The following is a 19,133-nucleotide window of genomic DNA, read 5'->3' as shown; positions in this document are numbered from 1 at the left end:
ACTTTCCCATAATGTGCCACTTGCAATAATGATGATTAATATTCAGGAAAACTATCTTGACTGCAGCCGTTGTCAATAATTGTATTTGGTTGGCGGCCTCCCATTGCCTCTAACCAGTTCTCAAATAACCAAATAGAGGTTTCTATAGTCTCATTGAATATGAGAGCACATCTGGGTAAAATTGTGTTCACGTTATGATTAACTCTAAGGATTGGGCCAAACGACATACTGTAGTCATTTGTTTGGTACGTGGTGTCAAAGGTTACCACGCCATTAAAAATTTGGTATGACAATCTACACTTTGAATCAACCCATAAAACACCAAACAACCTCCCCATCTCATAAAGTCGAACTCTATAAAAGAAATTAGGATCTAATTCATTCTTCGAATGCAACCAATTTATAACAATATTACCCTCTTTCCCTTTTAGTTGTTTTCTTTTTCTAGTTATGTGATTCTCAAAGTCGTTCTCAATGAAAGTGACATTTTCTGCCCCACCAGCCTCTTCAATAAGGTAATCCATCATAACACTAGGCTTAGTCATAAAAGACTCCAATGTATCAATCACCTTTTTCATAGTGTTTGGTATCTTTCAATGAGAGCGAATGAATTTAGTCTTGTTGGGCGTTGTGAGACTATGATTATGTTATTTTACAACCTTCACAATAACCCATCTATACTTCTCATTATTTTTAATGCGGATCTTTGCCAGACATCCACATTTTGTCTGGGGGCGAGCATTTTCATTCCCATCATACATCTCACTACGAGAACCTTGCTTACAACATTCTAAAATTTGACTAATTCTTCCATCATGTTTCTATATGGTCATTCCCTTTCTTATACCAAACCCTACCAATTTTGCGTACTTATTATAATAATCATAAGATTTATCTTTATCAGTAAATGTCATTCCTATTGCCAGTTCGATACTTACACCTCTTTCTAGGGCTGCCTCAGCATCTATAAGTAATGGATCTCCTTCTCCATTTATTTCAACTATGTCCCCATCAGATGGAAAATCATGGCAAGCTTCATCCACTATAGCCTGAGCACCACACTCATTCCCATTTTTTGAATTAGTAATGATTAGGGGAGAGGAGGGAGATGCTGATGTTGAGGCATCCATGATACAAGCATATTATGCCCGTTCAACCTCCTCCGTTAGCTCTGCCGTAGCAATGGGCTGTGTCGGGATCTAATCCTCCGATCGGGAGCTACTCTCTCCAATGTCCCCAAGTACATCATCATTCGCATTGTTCTCCTGGGGCTCCTCTAATGGGATTGGACAATACTTTCATAGGTAGCTGAATACCTCAAGAGCACTGTGCTACGGTGGATGTCCTCCTACTACATTATAACACCAAATGTTAATTAGCAAAAATAACACAATAATGAATACTAAAGTAATTCAGAGAAAACAAATACTATTGTTTATCTATCCCATTAATTATAACAGAGAAAACAAAGACTACTGCTTATCTATCCTATTAATTATAACAAAGAAAACAAAGACTACTGCTTATCTGTCCCATACTAGAGATTTTCGTCCCTTTCTTTCTTCTCCAAGGATCTACAAACCAGAAATACAGGCTCGTATGACATGGCGCTTGTTTTCACTACTCTCAAGCATAAGACTGTCCAAGAGATACATTCAATAACCGATTGCAATCACTTATCAATTTTGTTTTCTGTTCTACAAGACCTCAGATGACAAGAAGAGCCTCCAATACTTGAGACAAAAGCTCATCTTGCGTGTAACTATTTGCACCACTAACAGAAAGTAAGCAACATAAAACCCTAAGATTTCATTTCAAACTTCAACTCCGGAACCCAAAGTTGAAGCTGAAATTAGATTTCAGTCTATTAAGAATTTAAGTTAAACAAAAAATCAAAGGGCAACTACATAATCTCTTCAGATTCTTGACTGAACTTCACCCAAATCCTAGATTCAAATGCAGGAAAATTCACCATTGTCATAAAAAAGAGGAGAAAACCAAGTTCATATCTTGGTTCAATTATGACCATTACGACCAAAACTGGTGATAAAGTGTTATGACCATTACGACCAAAACTGGTGATAAAGTGTTATGACCATTACGACCAAAATTGGTGATAAAGTGGCTGACAATTAGATGCCTGCCATCAGCTGCATTCACATTTCAGCATCTTGAAAAACAATTTAGAACTCTATCAGCTGAAAACACCCAAGAACCCCTCCCCGCATTTTGATGAATAATGCCCAAATCTCTTCTATCAATCTTACTAACCAATTGGACACGAACCCACTTCCCCAAAAGAGAACAAATAAAATACGCGGAGGTGACTGAAGAAATTAAATGAATATGACCAAAATTTCCATTTCTCATATTCAAATTCTCAACAAAAAAAATCACAGAACAGGGAAATGAATACTAAACCCAAATTTATTTAAAAAATAAAAGAAAAAACTGTATTGTGAAATAGAGAAGAAAAGCATGACATAAAACCAACTAATTGTATTAAAATTTTAATTGAAAGTCGGGCATTATTTTTTCTATTAGAGAATTCAGCTGTATTTATTGCAACTTTTTCAAATTATAGATCCAAACAATAAAAATTGTGCAATGAAACCCATTTATAACCATCTAATTCAGTTTTCTTTCAGAATCAATGATAAAAGAAAGTAATAAAATCCAATTGAACCAATGTTCCTCTGTTTTTGTGATTGAATTCAGAAAACAATTTGGGTAGAAGGACACAACAAAAGATCCATACCAAGCCTAAAAATGATACAAACTGAATTAATGCAAGCTGAGAGATGGAGAGCTCGCGTTCCATATATCACTAGTGAAATGAAAAATGATATGCAAAATCGTAATAGAGAGAGAACTAACCAAAAAAAAATTGGGTAAAAGAGCATATAAAATAATCCACACCAAGCTTAAAAATAATACAAATTGAATTAATGCAAGCTGAGAGATGGAGAGCTCGCGTTCCATATATCAATGACGAAAGGAAAAATGATATGCAAAGTCGTAATAGAGAGAGAACTAAAACATATTGGGTTTCTTCCATGAAGAAGGTTTGTTCTCTCTCTAAAGCAGCTGGTGAGAGAGAAAGGCCTTGAGAGAAAGGGGCGAGCGAGGAGACGGCATGAGGGTGGCTAGGCAGAGAGAGTGAGGGCAGCAGCGTAGAGAGATGAGAGGGCCACGGGAGAGAGGGGACCTCCGCAAAGCAGTAAGTGAGGGCAGCAGCGTAGAGAGATGAGAGGGCCACGGGAGAGAGGGGACCTCCGCAGAGCAGTAGAGATCGCGAACGAGAGAGAAAAGAGGTTAGTAAAGCAAAAGAGGGTAGAAAGTAAAATTTTGATAGGTTTGAAGCTTTTGAGTCCATCATAGCCTTTCACGTGCTGGGTTTTGGAGCAGATCTCAACCGTTATTTTAAATTAATTTGAACAGACGGTGGATGCTGGTGTGGAGAGATTACTGTTGCTTTTTGCTTGGGAAGATTTTTTCTATATATATATATATATATATATATATATATATATATAGGAAGATATCACAAGCAAATGTAGCAGAATACCTATAAGAAATTGTGGAGAGAGCAAGTTCGATAAATATTCAGTAAAAAACCCATGAGACGCTACAAACAAGTTATAGACAAGGAAAAAGGCTTCAAACAAATTATAGAGACACTAGAAATGGATTGTAGATAGAGATCACAAGGAAGTCCCATAAGAGAAGAAACCCGACAAAATCAATAGATGGATAGAGAGAGAGAGAGAATGGCAGAATATGACTGGATCTCACAAGATGAGAGGTCAAAATGCTACTGAGAGAAAATGAACAAAAATCTATAAAGTAATCAACTGAGTGAAAACTACCACATTATCAATGTCTTCTCAACATCATCATGACAAAGCAAACAACGGTAGAACTAGATGCCGGAGTTCTAAAACTAGATGCCGGAGTTCATGTTATGCTTTCACACCATATGTGTAATCATTCCACATATGACTCGCAATTGAATCCCGCAATGCAAAAGCAACTTGATCTTGACTTGATAGGGAAGCATCTTCTAATACCTGTATTTCAGGCTGATCCTCCAGCTTTTCTTCTTCAGGTTCAGTTTCGCTTTCATATCTTGTGAAAAGCCAATCATTTCTATTCTCCTGGTGGACAAGATTATGTAAAATGCACGCTGCTTGGACCAACTTGACTTGTGTTTTGTATGGGTAAGGAGGTGGCGACTTTAATATAGGGAAGCGTGCTCTCAATACAGCGAAAGTGCACTTAATTGCATTTCTTAACAACAAATGTCGATAGTTAAATAGCTCCATCTCATTTTGTGGTAGCTGATCACCCATAAATTCATTCAAGTGGTAACGGACACCTTGATACGGAGCCATGAATCCCGAAACATTTGAATGTGCCTCATTGACGAGGTAGTATTTACCTAAATCATGGAGAGCTTTTAGGCTTACAGGATAAACAAACCACAGAAGTAGAAGATATCTACACAAGATTCCTGATACCTTCAGGGACTTGAAATCCATTTGTCAATGCTGATCTCAATACATGTGAATCTTCAGCCGAGCCTTCCCAACCCGCGAGAACAAATGCAAATCGTAAATCAAATGAACACGCTGCCATAACATTTTGTGTAAAAAGTCCATTCCGATTACGAAAACGTGGTTGATCTTCGACGCCAAGCATAGCAGGGATATGTGTCCCATCTACCACTCCAATACAATCCTTCAAGAGAATAAAAAGAATTGAGTGGCAAAATATATAAGAATGAATAAGAATGCATAGGTGGTCACTAGTTGATTACCTTGAAATAAGGGAAGTACTTAGAATTCTTGTGGATTTCTTCAGGGGTACTAGTATTGGGAAGTTGAATGAGATCCGACGATAGTTTCAAAATTGCATGCAACATGTCATTAAAATGTCGACTAATGGTTTCACCAGAATGTTGAAATCGTCCCTGAACTATACGATTACGCTGGTTATGGCCAATAGTAATCAAGAATATTGCAAGCCGCTCTTCAATAGTAAGTTTAGATGTGTTACGCAGCAAGCCTTTGGATAGAAGCATATCACGAAGCTTATAGAACACGCACTTATCCATTCGCAAAATCTTGCGACAATATGTTTCTTTGCCATTGAGTACTTCCTTTACGTACTTAGTACCACTAAGAGATGAATTATAAAATGGTTCTTTTGACATGTGAGTATACCAGTAATAGGCAACAGTTGCAGCCGCCAGTTCCATCTCTTCTTCAACATCCGACTCATCCATGGCAACTATGCAAAAGCCTACTATAGTTAAATGCAAGAACAACACAAGTCACATGCCCATTGCATGAAATGTAAGAAGAATGCAAGTCAGCTGTATTAACTACAATGTCAGGGAAGGTCTCAACCAAACCCAAACGAATTTAAAGAAAATTTTACAACTTATCACATCAAACAACTAGGAGGAGAGGGTCCAACAGCATGCAGTCATAATCACATATGCAACCACCACCTATCAAACATGTTCATCTTGAGTTTATACAAGCATTGCACACAAAGAAAGATAAAGAATGAATGCAAAGTCACATGTTTAAGATAAGCTACCCAAGTAAATCACATCATCATCTTGTGTTATGGTGTTTATTCATACAAAGCACCAAAGAGAGAGAGAGAGAGAGAGAGAGAGAGAGAGAGAGGGAATATCGAGCCAGTTCAGACTCACATATGTAAGTCAAACTACCAAGTCAATCACATCAAAAATATCTGATGTTCCTCCAAAAACCAATTCCAAAAGCAAACAAAGTGCATCGACATGTTCATCATTTAAATCAACACATGCACTAAAATGGCAAAAACAAATAAAAAGTATACAAGTACATCGACCAGCTAATCACATCCAAAGGACATACATCAAAATGGGGAAACATAGAAATACACGAATACATTCACAAGTTAATGACATCCAAAAAACTCTATCAAAATGTCAAAGACAAGAATATATGTTCATTACTTCCAAAAGATGTAGATCAAAATGGGGGAACAAAAGGAAATATACAAGTACATCGAATGTTCATCTCTTCCAAAGACACACCAAAATGGGGCAAAGAAAAAGGTGATTATAAAACATAAACTCCATGAAGTGCGGACACAGAAGCTACAGTGCATCACACATCTCTTTAACCCATAATAACCGGCGATGGCCCTTAAGCGTCATAAATACAAGAGCATTTTTTTCATCCTTTAACATTTTGCATGCTTTCACAAACAGCACATCATCCAAGTTTTCCATGGTCTGTAGTTCTTCTATACAATTTTTTAACTCTTGTTTTGAGTTAGCACCCGTGATAAGACTTGCCCTAAACCTTGAACTAGCTGCCATCTCCTGGAGGGCCGCTGCCAAAGCAGCCAGATCAGTGCCCTTTCGCTCTTTTTTGCTATGACACGAGGAAGTGGGTGTCACATATTTACGCTTGTAGCGTTGATATGATGCATTCATATCCTCACTTGAATCTGATTCCTCATTCTCTGATTGTAGAGCTACCATTCCTCTCGCGGCTTCTTCCAACACCTCTCCACGATGACTTGATGGTAAAGCTTTGCCATCAGCAGCTGAATTTCCAATTATCTTGCCCATTTCTCCCAACAGTGGCAAGCCCTTCGTTAAGTATTGTTTAGCCTCAGGGTGTGCCTGCACGTAGAACATTAAGGTACTCACACGAGGCATACAATTTGGGAATTTTATTACATATCCAACATACCAATATGTAGCGATCCCAGACTTCAGGTTCAGCCGTCACAATCTTTCTGCTTTCATCCCAACCAAAATCACTCTGGCTAAGAAGAGTCTTGACAATTTTGTACTCTTTCTTGTAGTAATTGTAGCGGCTTCTAAGCTGCTGCTGGTTGAGGTTTACATTGAATTTCTTGTTAAACTCACTGACTATGTAGTTCCACGATTCTTTTGTGAATCCCTTGTCTCCCTTTCGCCCTTTGTTTACTTCGTCGACCATTAGGCCAACAAGAAACTCATCCCAAGTGGGTGTCCACTCTAGCCTTCTCATTGTTGCATTACTTTCAAGTGGTTGACTACCCATAATTCATAATCCCTGCATTTGTCTAGGAGTAAACTAGAGGTGTCTCATAGTATATTAATTTTATAACCATGTAGCTTATCAGCATAAAAGCACCATGCATAAAGAACAATTTGATAAAATAATATGCTAAACCCTTTCTTATGAAGAGCATGCCCAAGCAGCAAATTTCCCATCAAAATTAAAACTCATAACACTGGATACATAAATAAAAAAAATACATAAATATGGTGTTAATGCAAAGAATCGCAAATCAATTAACCCACAATCTAAAACAACTGGATGCCAAAAAAGAGTGAAGAATTTCAACATTGGAGTGAGTTTTTTTTTTTTTAGGTCTTGCACTGAGAATATGACTCTTATACATATCGTAGACATGACCCCAAAGCATTTAATTTTATAAAGAACCCTAAATCTGATTTAGTAGGCTCTCTTGGCAAGGCATGTTATATGCATAGACGTGAATATCGACAAACTTGCCTAAGTGAACTTGACTAGTTCAATTGGTGAGTTCTATAAATAAAAAACTAGGGATCTATCTGATTCTTTCTTATTTTCAATTTTGTTTGACCAATACATGGTCTCTTCTAGTGTGTAAGCATCGCAATGCCTCAGGTGACAAGCTGGGAACGATTCCCATATTGATGTTTTGTTTTTCCTAAAATTCTTCATATCAATCTGAAGAATTTGCCAAGCTGTTGGAAGTTAACTATTTGACTAGGCAAGTTGCTCATTTTTTGGCAGTCAAGAAGCCGTTCAAGTTTTTGAAAAGTAGCACATAGAGAGAAAGCATGATAAATCCTCGATAGAGAATAAATATTTTAGTTCCCATACTTCCTAGTACCCCAAGAAACCATAATGAGAATCATTGCTTGTTCATAGAAATATGCAAGCCCAGAAACTAGGAAACGCGAGGGAGGAAAAATACAAGGGACCACGGAGTGGAAGAGGTATCATTCCCTAATTGAAGCTTAGGCTTTTCATGAAGTTAAAGAAAGACAAAAAAACTCAATCATGCTTTTATAAATATCACAACCCTTCTTTTTATTGGTCCATTAACAAGTATTATTCCATAAAGGAAAAGCATAAAATATGATCATTTACTTTTGGTAAGAGGTAACAATCACCCTCGACTATTGGCCGTGGAATCCAATGGCTGAAGTTGTAGCATTGACTAGGCTTCTAGACCCGAAGAAAATTTATGTCCTTAGTGATATATCCCACAAGGTCAAATTTCATATTTGATGGTTATAGGTGATTGTAACGTCCTTATATCTCACATAAAGTAAATGGTCCCATAGTGTACAACCCCTTCCATAAGAACCCATAACCATTAAAAAAAAAGAGAGCTTTGATCACTTCATAATCTCAAAAATAAAAACATTCTTAAACAACACAAAGCCAATCCTATCCTTACTTTTTTGTTTTTGGGATTTCTTTAAAGTAACACACCTAAAAGGCTAAAACCAACACCAAGCTGATGCAAAAACTAAAGGCAAACACCAATCTAAGATAGCAGGCCTGAAACACAATATGAAGTTATGAAACATCATTTCCTTGTGGATGTGTATGCGTGGGTGGGTGGGGAGGTGTATGTGAGTGTGAGTGTGTGTGTGAAGAGAGAGAGAGTCAGATATTAGAATAATTTGACTAGAATATAAAATATTTTCCAATCCATATCAAAGACGGAAAACTCTACACAAACAATACTTACATTAATAGAAGGAAAGAGTTTATATATGGTTGCAATACTTATACTATTGAAGTAAGGTATGCCTAAAAAAATCCTATAGAAGATGATCATCTCTACTTCGAGATGTATGGACATGAAAAAAAAGAAGAATTCCAAATCCCAACAATAGTGCATCTTGACACCTTATCTAGAATGTCTATTTTCACAATTCTTAAGTGTTTATTGATCCACTCGATCTATACCATTTTGTAAACTTTAAATTTTATAATTAAAAATAAGAATTGATTTCAAGCCATCATAAGGTTTCGAATGCCGGAACAAAATCTCTAAGCATATTTTAGAGGTGCTCCTTACTTCTACGGTATAAGGAGGCAACCTCACCCTTGAGAGAAATCCAAACCATTAATTCAACTATAACATCAAAAAGTTTTCAACCCAGTCCAATCCATATCAAAGACGTAAAACTCAATCCAAACAATATTCACCTTTAAAGAAACTTTGATAAAACTCAATCCAAACAATATTCACCTTTAAAGAAACCCAAACCATGGGGGAAGGAGGGAGTCGAGAAAGAATCCACATATTCAAACTACCACATACTCACAAACAAAGAAGTCGAAAGGATAAATCCTAATTAAAAAAAAAAATTGAAACAAAAATATACAGAGAGGAAGATGGCAATGAGAAAGAGAGGAGAAGAAGAAGAATACAAAAAAAACCATTCCTAGAACGAAATAACTAGAAACATAAGAACGCAAGAGAACCCATTGCTCTATGTGGGTTATCAAACGAAATGAACAAAAAAAATTCAGAAGAAAATATAAAATAACCACTTATAACGAAGGGCATAACGGAGCAAGTATAACATGAATACGTAGAAAGACGAGATGAATCGGGAAAATAAATAAAAAATAAGAAGTTAATAGATTGCGCACCAAACAACCACGACTAAAGGAGTAAAAAGCAGAGAGCTATGGAGAGAAGAATGCAAAGAGATCAGTAAAGTAAATGAATGAAGGGAAAAGGAGCGCAACTTGCCTCTGATCACTGCTGAAACCCAATATCTGCAACAAATGCCCACTAACAAAAAGTTAGAGAGAGAGAGAGCGATGGTACCAGGTTTGCGGGTCGTTCGGTGGTAGCCCTAACCCTTGGTTGTGCTACTGCGGTGAGTGATAAGAAGAAACGATATTAGGGTTTGTTTGTTTGGGGACACTAACGCCCACAGCGAGATAGGGCGTGGCGTTTCGAGGAGACTGTTGTTCCCAAATCCCGCTAAGTTCAAGTGAGACAAAGAAACACAGGTGATACTTGTATAAAATCAGTGGTGTTGCCGTTCTTGAGGGGAAACTTGGAACTGTTTGGACGCACCATTGGGGTACCGAATAGGTTATTCATACACCGGAATCCTTCTCCGTTATTTTGAGCTCTCCATAATTTGATCACGTATCTGTACTCCCAAAGACCATGATGTACAATTACTCCCCCACAAATAGGTGATCCATTCTTATCTATCGCTTGGTGGCCTCAGGATTTCTCTAGCATCGTACAGATAGTGCAGACTGACATGAGGAAGTCGAGTCGAGGGCCTGGCAATCTTGGATCCTAGAGGGGACCTTGGGGTGACTAGTGAAATGTAGTCGACAGGGCATAAGATCGTGGAGCATGAGGGAGGTAGTGGTGCGTGACCGAGAGATGGCGGTACACAATGCCAATGCATGACCAAGGATTGGCTACACTTTACCCTTGTAAGTATGCTCTTCCGCTATGCGGTGACACTGAGCAAGGCTGAACCTGGCATCCAAGTATTGCCCGCTTGGACGCCAAGGATGCATGGGCTAGGCGATGAAAATCCCATGTGACAGATTGTATCAAGCATGGGGCATGGTGGCAGCAGTGGAATTGGTCACGTACCGATGATCATGTAGACCACCTTGAGTACAGTAGAAGCTACTTGCATTATGATGAAGGCACGAAGTTCGTGTCAAGACCCAAGAGGAGCACTTGGACGACATCCACGGGAAACAACATTGGTCATGGCAGCATCAATGGACCTAGCCATGAAATAGATATAGTTGTGGCATGAGGTACAAACCATGCAAGTGGTAAGTGGGACGTGGTGGCGGGAGAGCTGACCACTCAATAGGGTCAATGGTAGCTAAACGAGGACTTGACCGTGTGTGCATGATTGGGAGGCTCGGTGGCTGAAATGGACACAACCATTGTGTGGAGCTAGGCGTTGGTAGGAGCTAAAGTTTATGGGGACCCAATAAAGGCCGAGCGTTCGACGAGGACGTTGGAGTTTAGGTGGGGAAGGATTGTCAAACCCCATTTCTCCATAAGCCTCATGTGACCCGTGTGATGTGTGTGTAGGCAGCAAGGTCTAGAGGGCCTGGTGCAGGGGTACCAACAACACGGACAAGTGAGAACTAATAGGAGGAAGCTAGGGACCTGACAGTCTTGGATCCTAGAGGGGACCTTGGGGTGACCGGTGGAATGCAGTCTACTGGGCATAGAACCGTAGTGCATGAACGAGACAATGTTTCATGACTGAGAGATGGCATTATGCGATTAGAGGCCGACAATGTGTGACCGAGGATTGGCGGCAGGCAAATGAGGAGATATTGTTACTCAGCACATGTGGGCCTGTTTTGATGATATTTATCTTAAGAAAAATTTATTCAAATGCCTATAAGAGATGAACTATTCAAACTTCGATACATATCTTTTGATTTAATTTAAACATATCTACCAAAGAACTTAATCATGAGTTATAATAATTGGAAAAGGAATGTTGAATAATTTGTTTTCTTTGGATATTTTGATATCCCTTAATTTTATTTGGAATTTACTATCTTATATAATTTAATATATTATGGATAATATTATTTTTGTGAGTTGCTTGATAGTGTCTTATTTTTTATTATTTCACTTTTTTAGTGATTTCCAGCTATTTTAGTTAATTCTAGCAAAAACAGATGAGTTCAACAAAGTACTTTTGAATGAAACAAAAAAGTCCTCTAAAAAAAGGTAACTTTAGATGTAAAAATATTTATAAAGTTATCTCAAATAACCTTATTATGGGTCCTACCAAACAACATATAATTCTTTACCAGGAATATTTAATTGAAATTGTAAATTATAGGTCATAACAAATACATCTAAACAGGTCCTTGGCATACTTATAATTGGAATTTGACCCAAGAGAGTGAATGGGCAATATGCTCCTTTGGGAGCATATATTATTCAATTGCAATCTTCATTAAAAGCAAGACACTTAAAACACACATAAAATGTGGCATCCAAACAAATCATTAGAACCCATTGTGATCAACACCATAAAAGCCGCTCCAACAACACTTTAGATATAGCCAAGCCCTTAATTTAGAGTTTCCTTATTATGATTATAGAAACTCTTTTTCGGCTGAGGGACTTTCAAGAAACTGAAAACTTTAGAAACTGTAGGGATTTTAACCTAATCACTTTTTTGGGACCGTAAACTCACTAACACTCAAGGTAGTTATCTTATATACCCCTGAGCCTAAAAACATACCTCAAAGTTGTTATCTTATATACCCCTGAGCCTAAAAACATAGAAGACAAACCCGTACATACCTTCAACACCCAAAATCCTAAAGCTACCCCAAAGTCCAACCTTGTAGGTCCCATAAAACTCACTGAAAATGGACCAAACATAAATCCACACTCTAAAGGAGGTCGTACCGTCTAATTGCTCAAATCCGACATTCAGTTTGGAAGTTATGACCCAAGCACATTTGTTTACAAAACTTCCATTTGGGTCCCTGTTCATGTTGTGTTAACATGTTAATACAATTCAATGTGAGCTTTGTTAAGAGGCAGGCGTATTTTGTTAGCACTCAAAGCCCTTTTCGCCTAAGAAACCACCTGAGTGCATGTTTTTGTCAAGATGCATTCGTGCTTTGTTACTACATAAACTCTGTTTCTGCCCATACTTTCCAAGAAACCACCCTAAGTACGTGCTTTATGAACACACTTGCGTGTTAACAAGCATGCAACCCAGAAAACCACCAAAAGCCTATTTCAGATCTAAATCTTCCCTAGTTGATCCTAAAAACTGATACAGGGAGAAAAAACAATAAATCAGAAATAAAAAATTCAAAAAATTGATATATTATATTATCTCTCTGGGTCTGCAAGGGAGTCCACCCCAATATATTTTCACAAGATCAAACTCTTTATTAAATCACCAATCACTTTATTCACAATGAGGGACTTCCTTAGCTTAAATACAAATAAAAAGAAATAAAAAACAAAAATAATAAAAAAAACATAAAATTCTTTTTCTCTCTCACGCTCTCTCTCTCACCCTATTTTTCCTCTCACTTTTCTCGATCTTTACCTACTTTTAATCTTCCCATATTTAAATCCCTTAAATATCTCAATTCTTATACAAATCTCTTATTCTTCTCAATCTTTTCTTCTCCTAACATGAGACCCCATAAATCTCTAACTAAATCTCAATTCCAAGAAAATATGACTTTTCCATTTTAAGCCACGTTAACCCTCACCAACCTCATCCATGAGCCTTATCAAGAAAGCAAGAAATACCCACGTCAACCCTAAAAATTAGAAACTTCATATCCTACCCAGTTCCTAAAAAATGTAAATCAATTTTTTTTTCCTATTTTTTAGCTACATCATTTTTCAGGGGTTGGGAGAAGCTCAACCTCGAGCTAGATTCAAATTGCATCCCCTTCATCAACATGCAAGATTATTTCTGGAACTTGATCTTCTTCTTGAACTTAAGGTCCATGGCTGATGTAGAAAGACCTCGTCTTTAATGGTTGATTGGAGCCCATTTACATGTCGAGCAACTTTTTTGTCCTTCCGTCTCTTGGAGGTTATTTTGAGCTACTAATCGATAAAACTATTTAGTATAATTCTTCTCTTTCTTTTCACTATGTCAGAGAATTTGGAGTTCTTAAAAAAAATTTGCTTATAATCTACATGAAGAAAATTTTCTTTTAATTTCTTTTTCATCTTTTACAAATCATGTAATTTTTGTCTTTCTACTACGAAAATCGAAATTGTTGAACTTGCTCCCAACAAGCCACAACATACCCATGGAGTTTAGTTGCAACAAATTTAGCATTATGCTCATTTGGCAATTCACTCTATTCAAAATAATTCTCAATAGCATTACGCCAATCAATAAAAGCCTCTATGTGGAGTGTTTGAACATATTTTTCATCACTTTAGTCCCTGATAGGAAGCAGGTCAATAAAGCCTAAAAAACAATGGAAATTCTTGACAGTCTCAAAATGGCCTTAGAATTGGTCAAAGATCTTCGTCAGCACTTCAAAAGACCACCTGCCAAGTTTCATTGCGATCATACATGTCTAAGGCAGTGAACACAAAGAAACAATTTCAGCGAAATCGGTCTCTAGTACCCTGAAATAGACCCGATAACTAGAGCCATACTTTTGGTACATCAAACAGCTGTGGGACCACTGCCATTAGATTCGACACAGTCGAAAACCCTTATGGGTCAAGTTTCGGCTTAATCGAGCACTCCAAAACAAAGTTATGGGTGAAATACCGAAAAGGGGTAGGCCATACACTATTCCCGTGTGGCCCCACTCCATCAAAACACCATTAAAGGTTGCTGTGTTTACAATCACAGGCAGTCACGGGGCCTATATTTCACTCGTTCGAAGTCGGATCGTTCCCAAATTTGGTGATCGTGTTCATCTTATTAAGATGAGCAATTCGATATGTGGTACGCCCCGTGACGACACCCGGGCCGAGAGAAATTAAATGAAAGTCGCTGATTTGTGAAGGAAGTTAAAGAAAATTCAATAGTAGCATGTTCAAGTAGCCAGATCACGATGCTCGCATACCCAATCAACACGAAACGAATTGCATTATATGTGTGAAGTCCGAGGATACCTCTGATCCAAACGTTGCATACGATGAATCGTTGGATTTCACATACGAAGGCGTCAAAGCTGTTGTAAATTCCAGCTACCGGATTTCAAGATTCCGGCCAAAAACTCAAGATGACAAAATCTTCTTCCGGACACGAAATCAAGCTATGCTTGTTGCAACATGATCATGACGGCATGCTCAGTGTGATTCGATGAAGAAGTTATGAAGAAACATTAAGGAACGAGCACACAATCGATCCGAAGTTTTCAAGATTCATCATCCAAAATTCAAGTCTCATGATCAAGGCTAAAAAACATGATCCGTGGCTTGAAGTTGGTATCAAAATGATCGTCATGCTGAGCCCTACAAGAAAACAATAATCTTTCGATCAAACGAGCATCAGAAGGACCCCGGGTCAGGTACGGAAGATCACGCAAGTTCTCGAGCAGCAGCAGGGGCTGTTATGGAATTCTACATATTGTTAAGCAGGGAAAAAACAGTCCTTTTGCATCCATTTTTAGAATTTCTTTAAATCAATTAAATTATAATTATCTTCAATTCTAAGTAGTTTTTGGGCATACACCCACATTTTAACCCAATTCTATATAAACAGGTAGAGCCTCACCGTACAAAAAAAGGGATTCATTCTTCTTAGATCAATCAAAAAATTCTGAATTTTACTTAAGGTTGTGGGTACTTCTTGAAGAGAGAGAGAGGAGAGAGAAGATAAGGGCGGGTACCCTTTGAGCAGGTAACTTTATCTCTCCTCCCCTCTTTCTCATCTCTAACTCTTTCTCTCTCTTCTTCTCATCTCTATCTATTTCTCTCTCCTCCCCTCTTTCTCTCTCATCCCCTCTTTCTCATCTATATCTTTCTCTTTCTTCTTCTCATCTCTATCTATTTCTCTCTCTTTCTCTCTCCTCCCCTCTTTCTCTCTCCTTCCCTATTTCTTGTCTCTCTTCTTCTCATCTCTATCTCTTTTTCTCTCTTTCTCTCTCCTCCCCTCTTTTTCATCTTTATCTCATTTCTCTCTCCTTTTATCTCTATCTCTTTCTCTCTCTTCTCATCTCTATCTCTTTCTCTCTCTCCTCTTCTGTTACAGTCGGTGAAGCCTAGCACTAACTGGATTTCTCTCTCCTTCTCTTCTGTTACAGTAGGTGAAGTCTAGCGTTGACTTAATTTCTCCTTCTCTTCTGTCACAGTAGTCGAAGCTTAGCGTCGGTTGGATTTCTCTCCCCTTCTCTTCTGTCACAATCGGCGAAGCCTAGAGCCAGCTGAATTTTTCTCTATCCTTCTCATTTAATGCAGTCGGTGAAGCTTATCACTGACTGGATTTCTCTCTCCTCTTCTGTTGCAGTCGACGAAGCCTAGCGCCTGCTCAATTTTTCTCTCTCTCTTTTGTACCAGTCGGTGAAGCCTAACGTCGATTACGTTTTCTCTCTTTTCTTCTGACATAGTCAGCGAAGCCTAGCACTGACTGCATTTTCTCTCTCTTATTTTGACACAGTCCGCAAAGCATAGCGCCGACTGTGTCTTCTCTCTATTCTCCTCTGTATAGCACAATCGGTCAAGCCTAGCGCAGACTGTGTTTTCTCTCTTTTCTTTTGACACAGTCGACGAAACCTAGTGTTGACTGTGATTTCTCTCTCTTCTTCTAGCACAGTTGGCTAAGCTTAGCACCAACTGCGTCTTCTCTCTCTTCTCCTTTGTATAACATAGTAGGCGAAGCCTAGCGCCGACTGCATCTTCTCTCTCTTCTCCTCTATATATGTGACGACTCAAACTTTTCCTGATCAGTTAGAAAGCATGGTGGGATAGGGAGGCTGAGGAAGTGTCAGCGTCGGGTGAGTTGGAGAAGAGGTCAGTACCAGTTGAAAGAGCCAACGCTGGGTGAGTGGAGAAGAGGTCAGCACCGGTTGGAAGAGCTAGTGTCAGGTGGATTTGTGTGAAGAGGCCAGCGTCGGGTGGATTTGTGTGAAGGGGCCAGCACCGGTTGGAAGAGCCAGCGTCGGGTGGATTTGTGTGAAGAAGCCAGTGCCGGATGGATTTGTATGCAGCGCTGCTGTGTTTCTGACATGCATGAGTTGTGTATGCCACTTGTCAAATACATGCTGATTGAGTGTCACATGTCTAGATTTTGACAGTCTCTTGGTGACACTTGGCCAGCCACCTCAAGAGTACTTAAGCCCCCTTCATCACCCATACCACTCATTCTTACTTTATCTATCTCTCTCTAAGACACAAGTTGGGCAGCCACTGGGTGGGTGAGAGCTGTGAGGAGAGGAGTGGAGAAGACAACATTGTTATTTAAGTAAGTGGATCCATCACCATTGCGTGATAGTCGTAAGGATGCATATAATTTATGTATATAAAATGAGAATGAAAGTGTATGTGATGAAAGAAAATCCTTATGCCTTTTTATTTAGAAATTGGGGCTCTGGTTCCATGGTAATGGTGAATGTCAAGAATGAATGCATACTTCTTAGATTATGTAAGAAATGCATACTATATATGATAATGTGTGTGTTCACATTGTGAGAGAATAGTTTTTATCATGTGCCTCACCATGAAATGAAGATTATGAAATGTATGCTTGAGACATGTTGTATGCCCCTGTGAAACTCCAGAAGTTTACATGTTCTTGTGGGAGGCTTTTGAATAATCAAATGGGGTCCGATTGACCTCAAACTAACCCTATTGGAAAGATATACGAGTCTAGTAAAATGCTTGTTTTTACCCATTTATGAAATTATTTACAAAAGTGAAGTTATATTTCAAAATGGAAAGGTATATCATTATTGACTGTTTTCCTGGATTTTTCGTTTATACCACTGTGGTCACTGATTTTAGCTAGTAAAAAAAAGTTCATATTTGGCCCAACCAACAACAGGCTCCTAAGATGGAGGGTGTCTGTTGAGGACAATGGACACCTGCATGTGATCAGGGACTGGATTCCCGACCGCAGCAAAGTCCTTTGCGAGCACTATCATTTTATTTACATGCTCAGTCATTTAGTCGGATTCTTTCATTTTGCAAGAATTACATTTTTCTAATAACAATTGTACATGGGACTCAGAAGCAGTCCCATACTTTTTAGATAGGGCGCCCATCATACTTTGAGTTGTAGTGTGATCCTCAAAGACTCTAATTAATCATCATCCATAAAACTCAGCATAGTAGTCCTAGCTACTTTGTCATCTTCTAACCATTTGTCAAGTCATTTTCTAGCTTGATCATTGACATTAGGTTCTAAGATTGGTGGTTCTATATCTAGAATCTTAGAATAAAATATACCCAATTTTTCTTTTCCACATAGAAAAATTGGTTCCATTGAGTTTTTCAAATTTTGATAGTTCTAACATGACTAGTTTAGATGTCATTTTAATTTTTTGGATAATGCCTAAAAGCTCAAAAAAATTTAATTGTGTCTAAAAAAAGGGTTGTCTGCTAGTCAAATCAATATGTTGCCGACTTTATATGGGCAATGACTTCAATGAAGAATTCTCTCAAAAGGTTTATGTTCACACTATTGTGGGTTATGGGCCCACCACGCTTCCACAACCTTGCTTTGATGGCAGTGTCGTGAGACTAGGGATCACAACGATCATGCTTTACCATAACAACTGAGAACTCAAAAATTAATTCTCTGTGTGTGCCTCTCCATGGCCATGAAAAGCCTAATTATAGAGGGATGGAGAAGGCCATTCTCCTACGTTCATTTGCTTCTTGAAATTTCTTAGAGACTTGGCATTCTAATCCTGAGAAATAGGTAGTTATCATCTACCCGTTGGATAAAGGCATCTTCTCTCTCCATGAAACCTTTTACGTGAAATATTACAACATTAAGATAAATAATAAGAAAGAGAAATATAGGACATATGAGGCCCCACGGCCATTCACATGTACCAACATAAATAGGACCATAACATTTTGATATGTGGACCCAAATTATCTCATTTTAGGTGAAGCCCGACACAAATACACCTAGACCCACTCTAATCTGACTGAAGCTTAATCACCGCCCAACCTTATTAGTAGACCCTAGAAAGTTGTACCGTTGAACTAGAAGCTGACCCAAAACCTTGACACGTCTATACCACTAAAAATTATGCCCAAACACAGTGAAATCCTAGGCTATCATCCCAATTTGATACCCCCCAATCATTCTAAACAAAACAAGCAAGAACTCTGTTAAAGACTTCAGTTCAGTCTTGACCGGTGGATCCTAAAGATTAATTGAAGTCGGCACAAGGGTCCAGGATCTGAACTAGGTCCTGACTCTGGGTTTTGGCCTTGTGGGCTTAGCTTAAGGTGATTTTTCTTTTTTCTCTTTTGTTTTATTCTCTAGCATGCCTAGTCCACTTGTTTCTTATCTTTAGTTTATTTCATTTCTTATTTAGATTAATCCTCTCAAACTTTTCTCTCCGTTGGATTTT

The 19,133-nt window shown here is 38.4% G+C and overlaps 1 protein-coding gene across 10 annotated transcripts; it reads right to left on the bottom strand.

The window, feature by feature from the left end:
- Positions 1-3,818: 3,818 nt before the first annotated feature.
- Positions 3,819-10,070, bottom strand: LOC105420903 (nuclease). Of its 10 annotated transcripts, none has more exons than XM_020669093.2 (4): positions 9,826-10,070; positions 4,820-5,307; positions 4,521-4,740; positions 3,819-4,441 (listed from the first exon to the last, which is right to left on the bottom strand). In XM_020669093.2, the coding sequence occupies exons 2-4, from the start codon at positions 5,285-5,287 to the stop codon at positions 3,963-3,965; spliced, it is 1,167 nt and encodes a 388-aa protein (XP_020524752.1). In that variant the 5' UTR covers positions 5,288-5,307; positions 9,826-10,070; the 3' UTR covers positions 3,819-3,962. The 10 variants fall into 10 exon arrangements, with proteins under 10 accessions (XP_020524752.1, XP_020524751.1, XP_011624546.1 ...); XM_020669092.2 differs by having other exon boundaries at positions 4,820-5,304; XM_011626244.3 differs by having other exon boundaries at positions 4,820-5,292.
- Positions 10,071-19,133: the final 9,063 nt, after the last annotated feature.

The sequence above is a fragment of the Amborella trichopoda genome, chromosome 3, assembly GCF_054954075.1.
Source record: "Amborella trichopoda isolate Santa Cruz 75 chromosome 3, AtrichopodaSantaCruz75HAP2 v2.0, whole genome shotgun sequence".
Taxonomy (NCBI): domain Eukaryota; kingdom Viridiplantae; phylum Streptophyta; class Magnoliopsida; order Amborellales; family Amborellaceae; genus Amborella; species Amborella trichopoda.
Note: the sequence above shows the minus strand (reverse complement) of the source record. Positions and strands in the feature narration are given on the sequence as shown.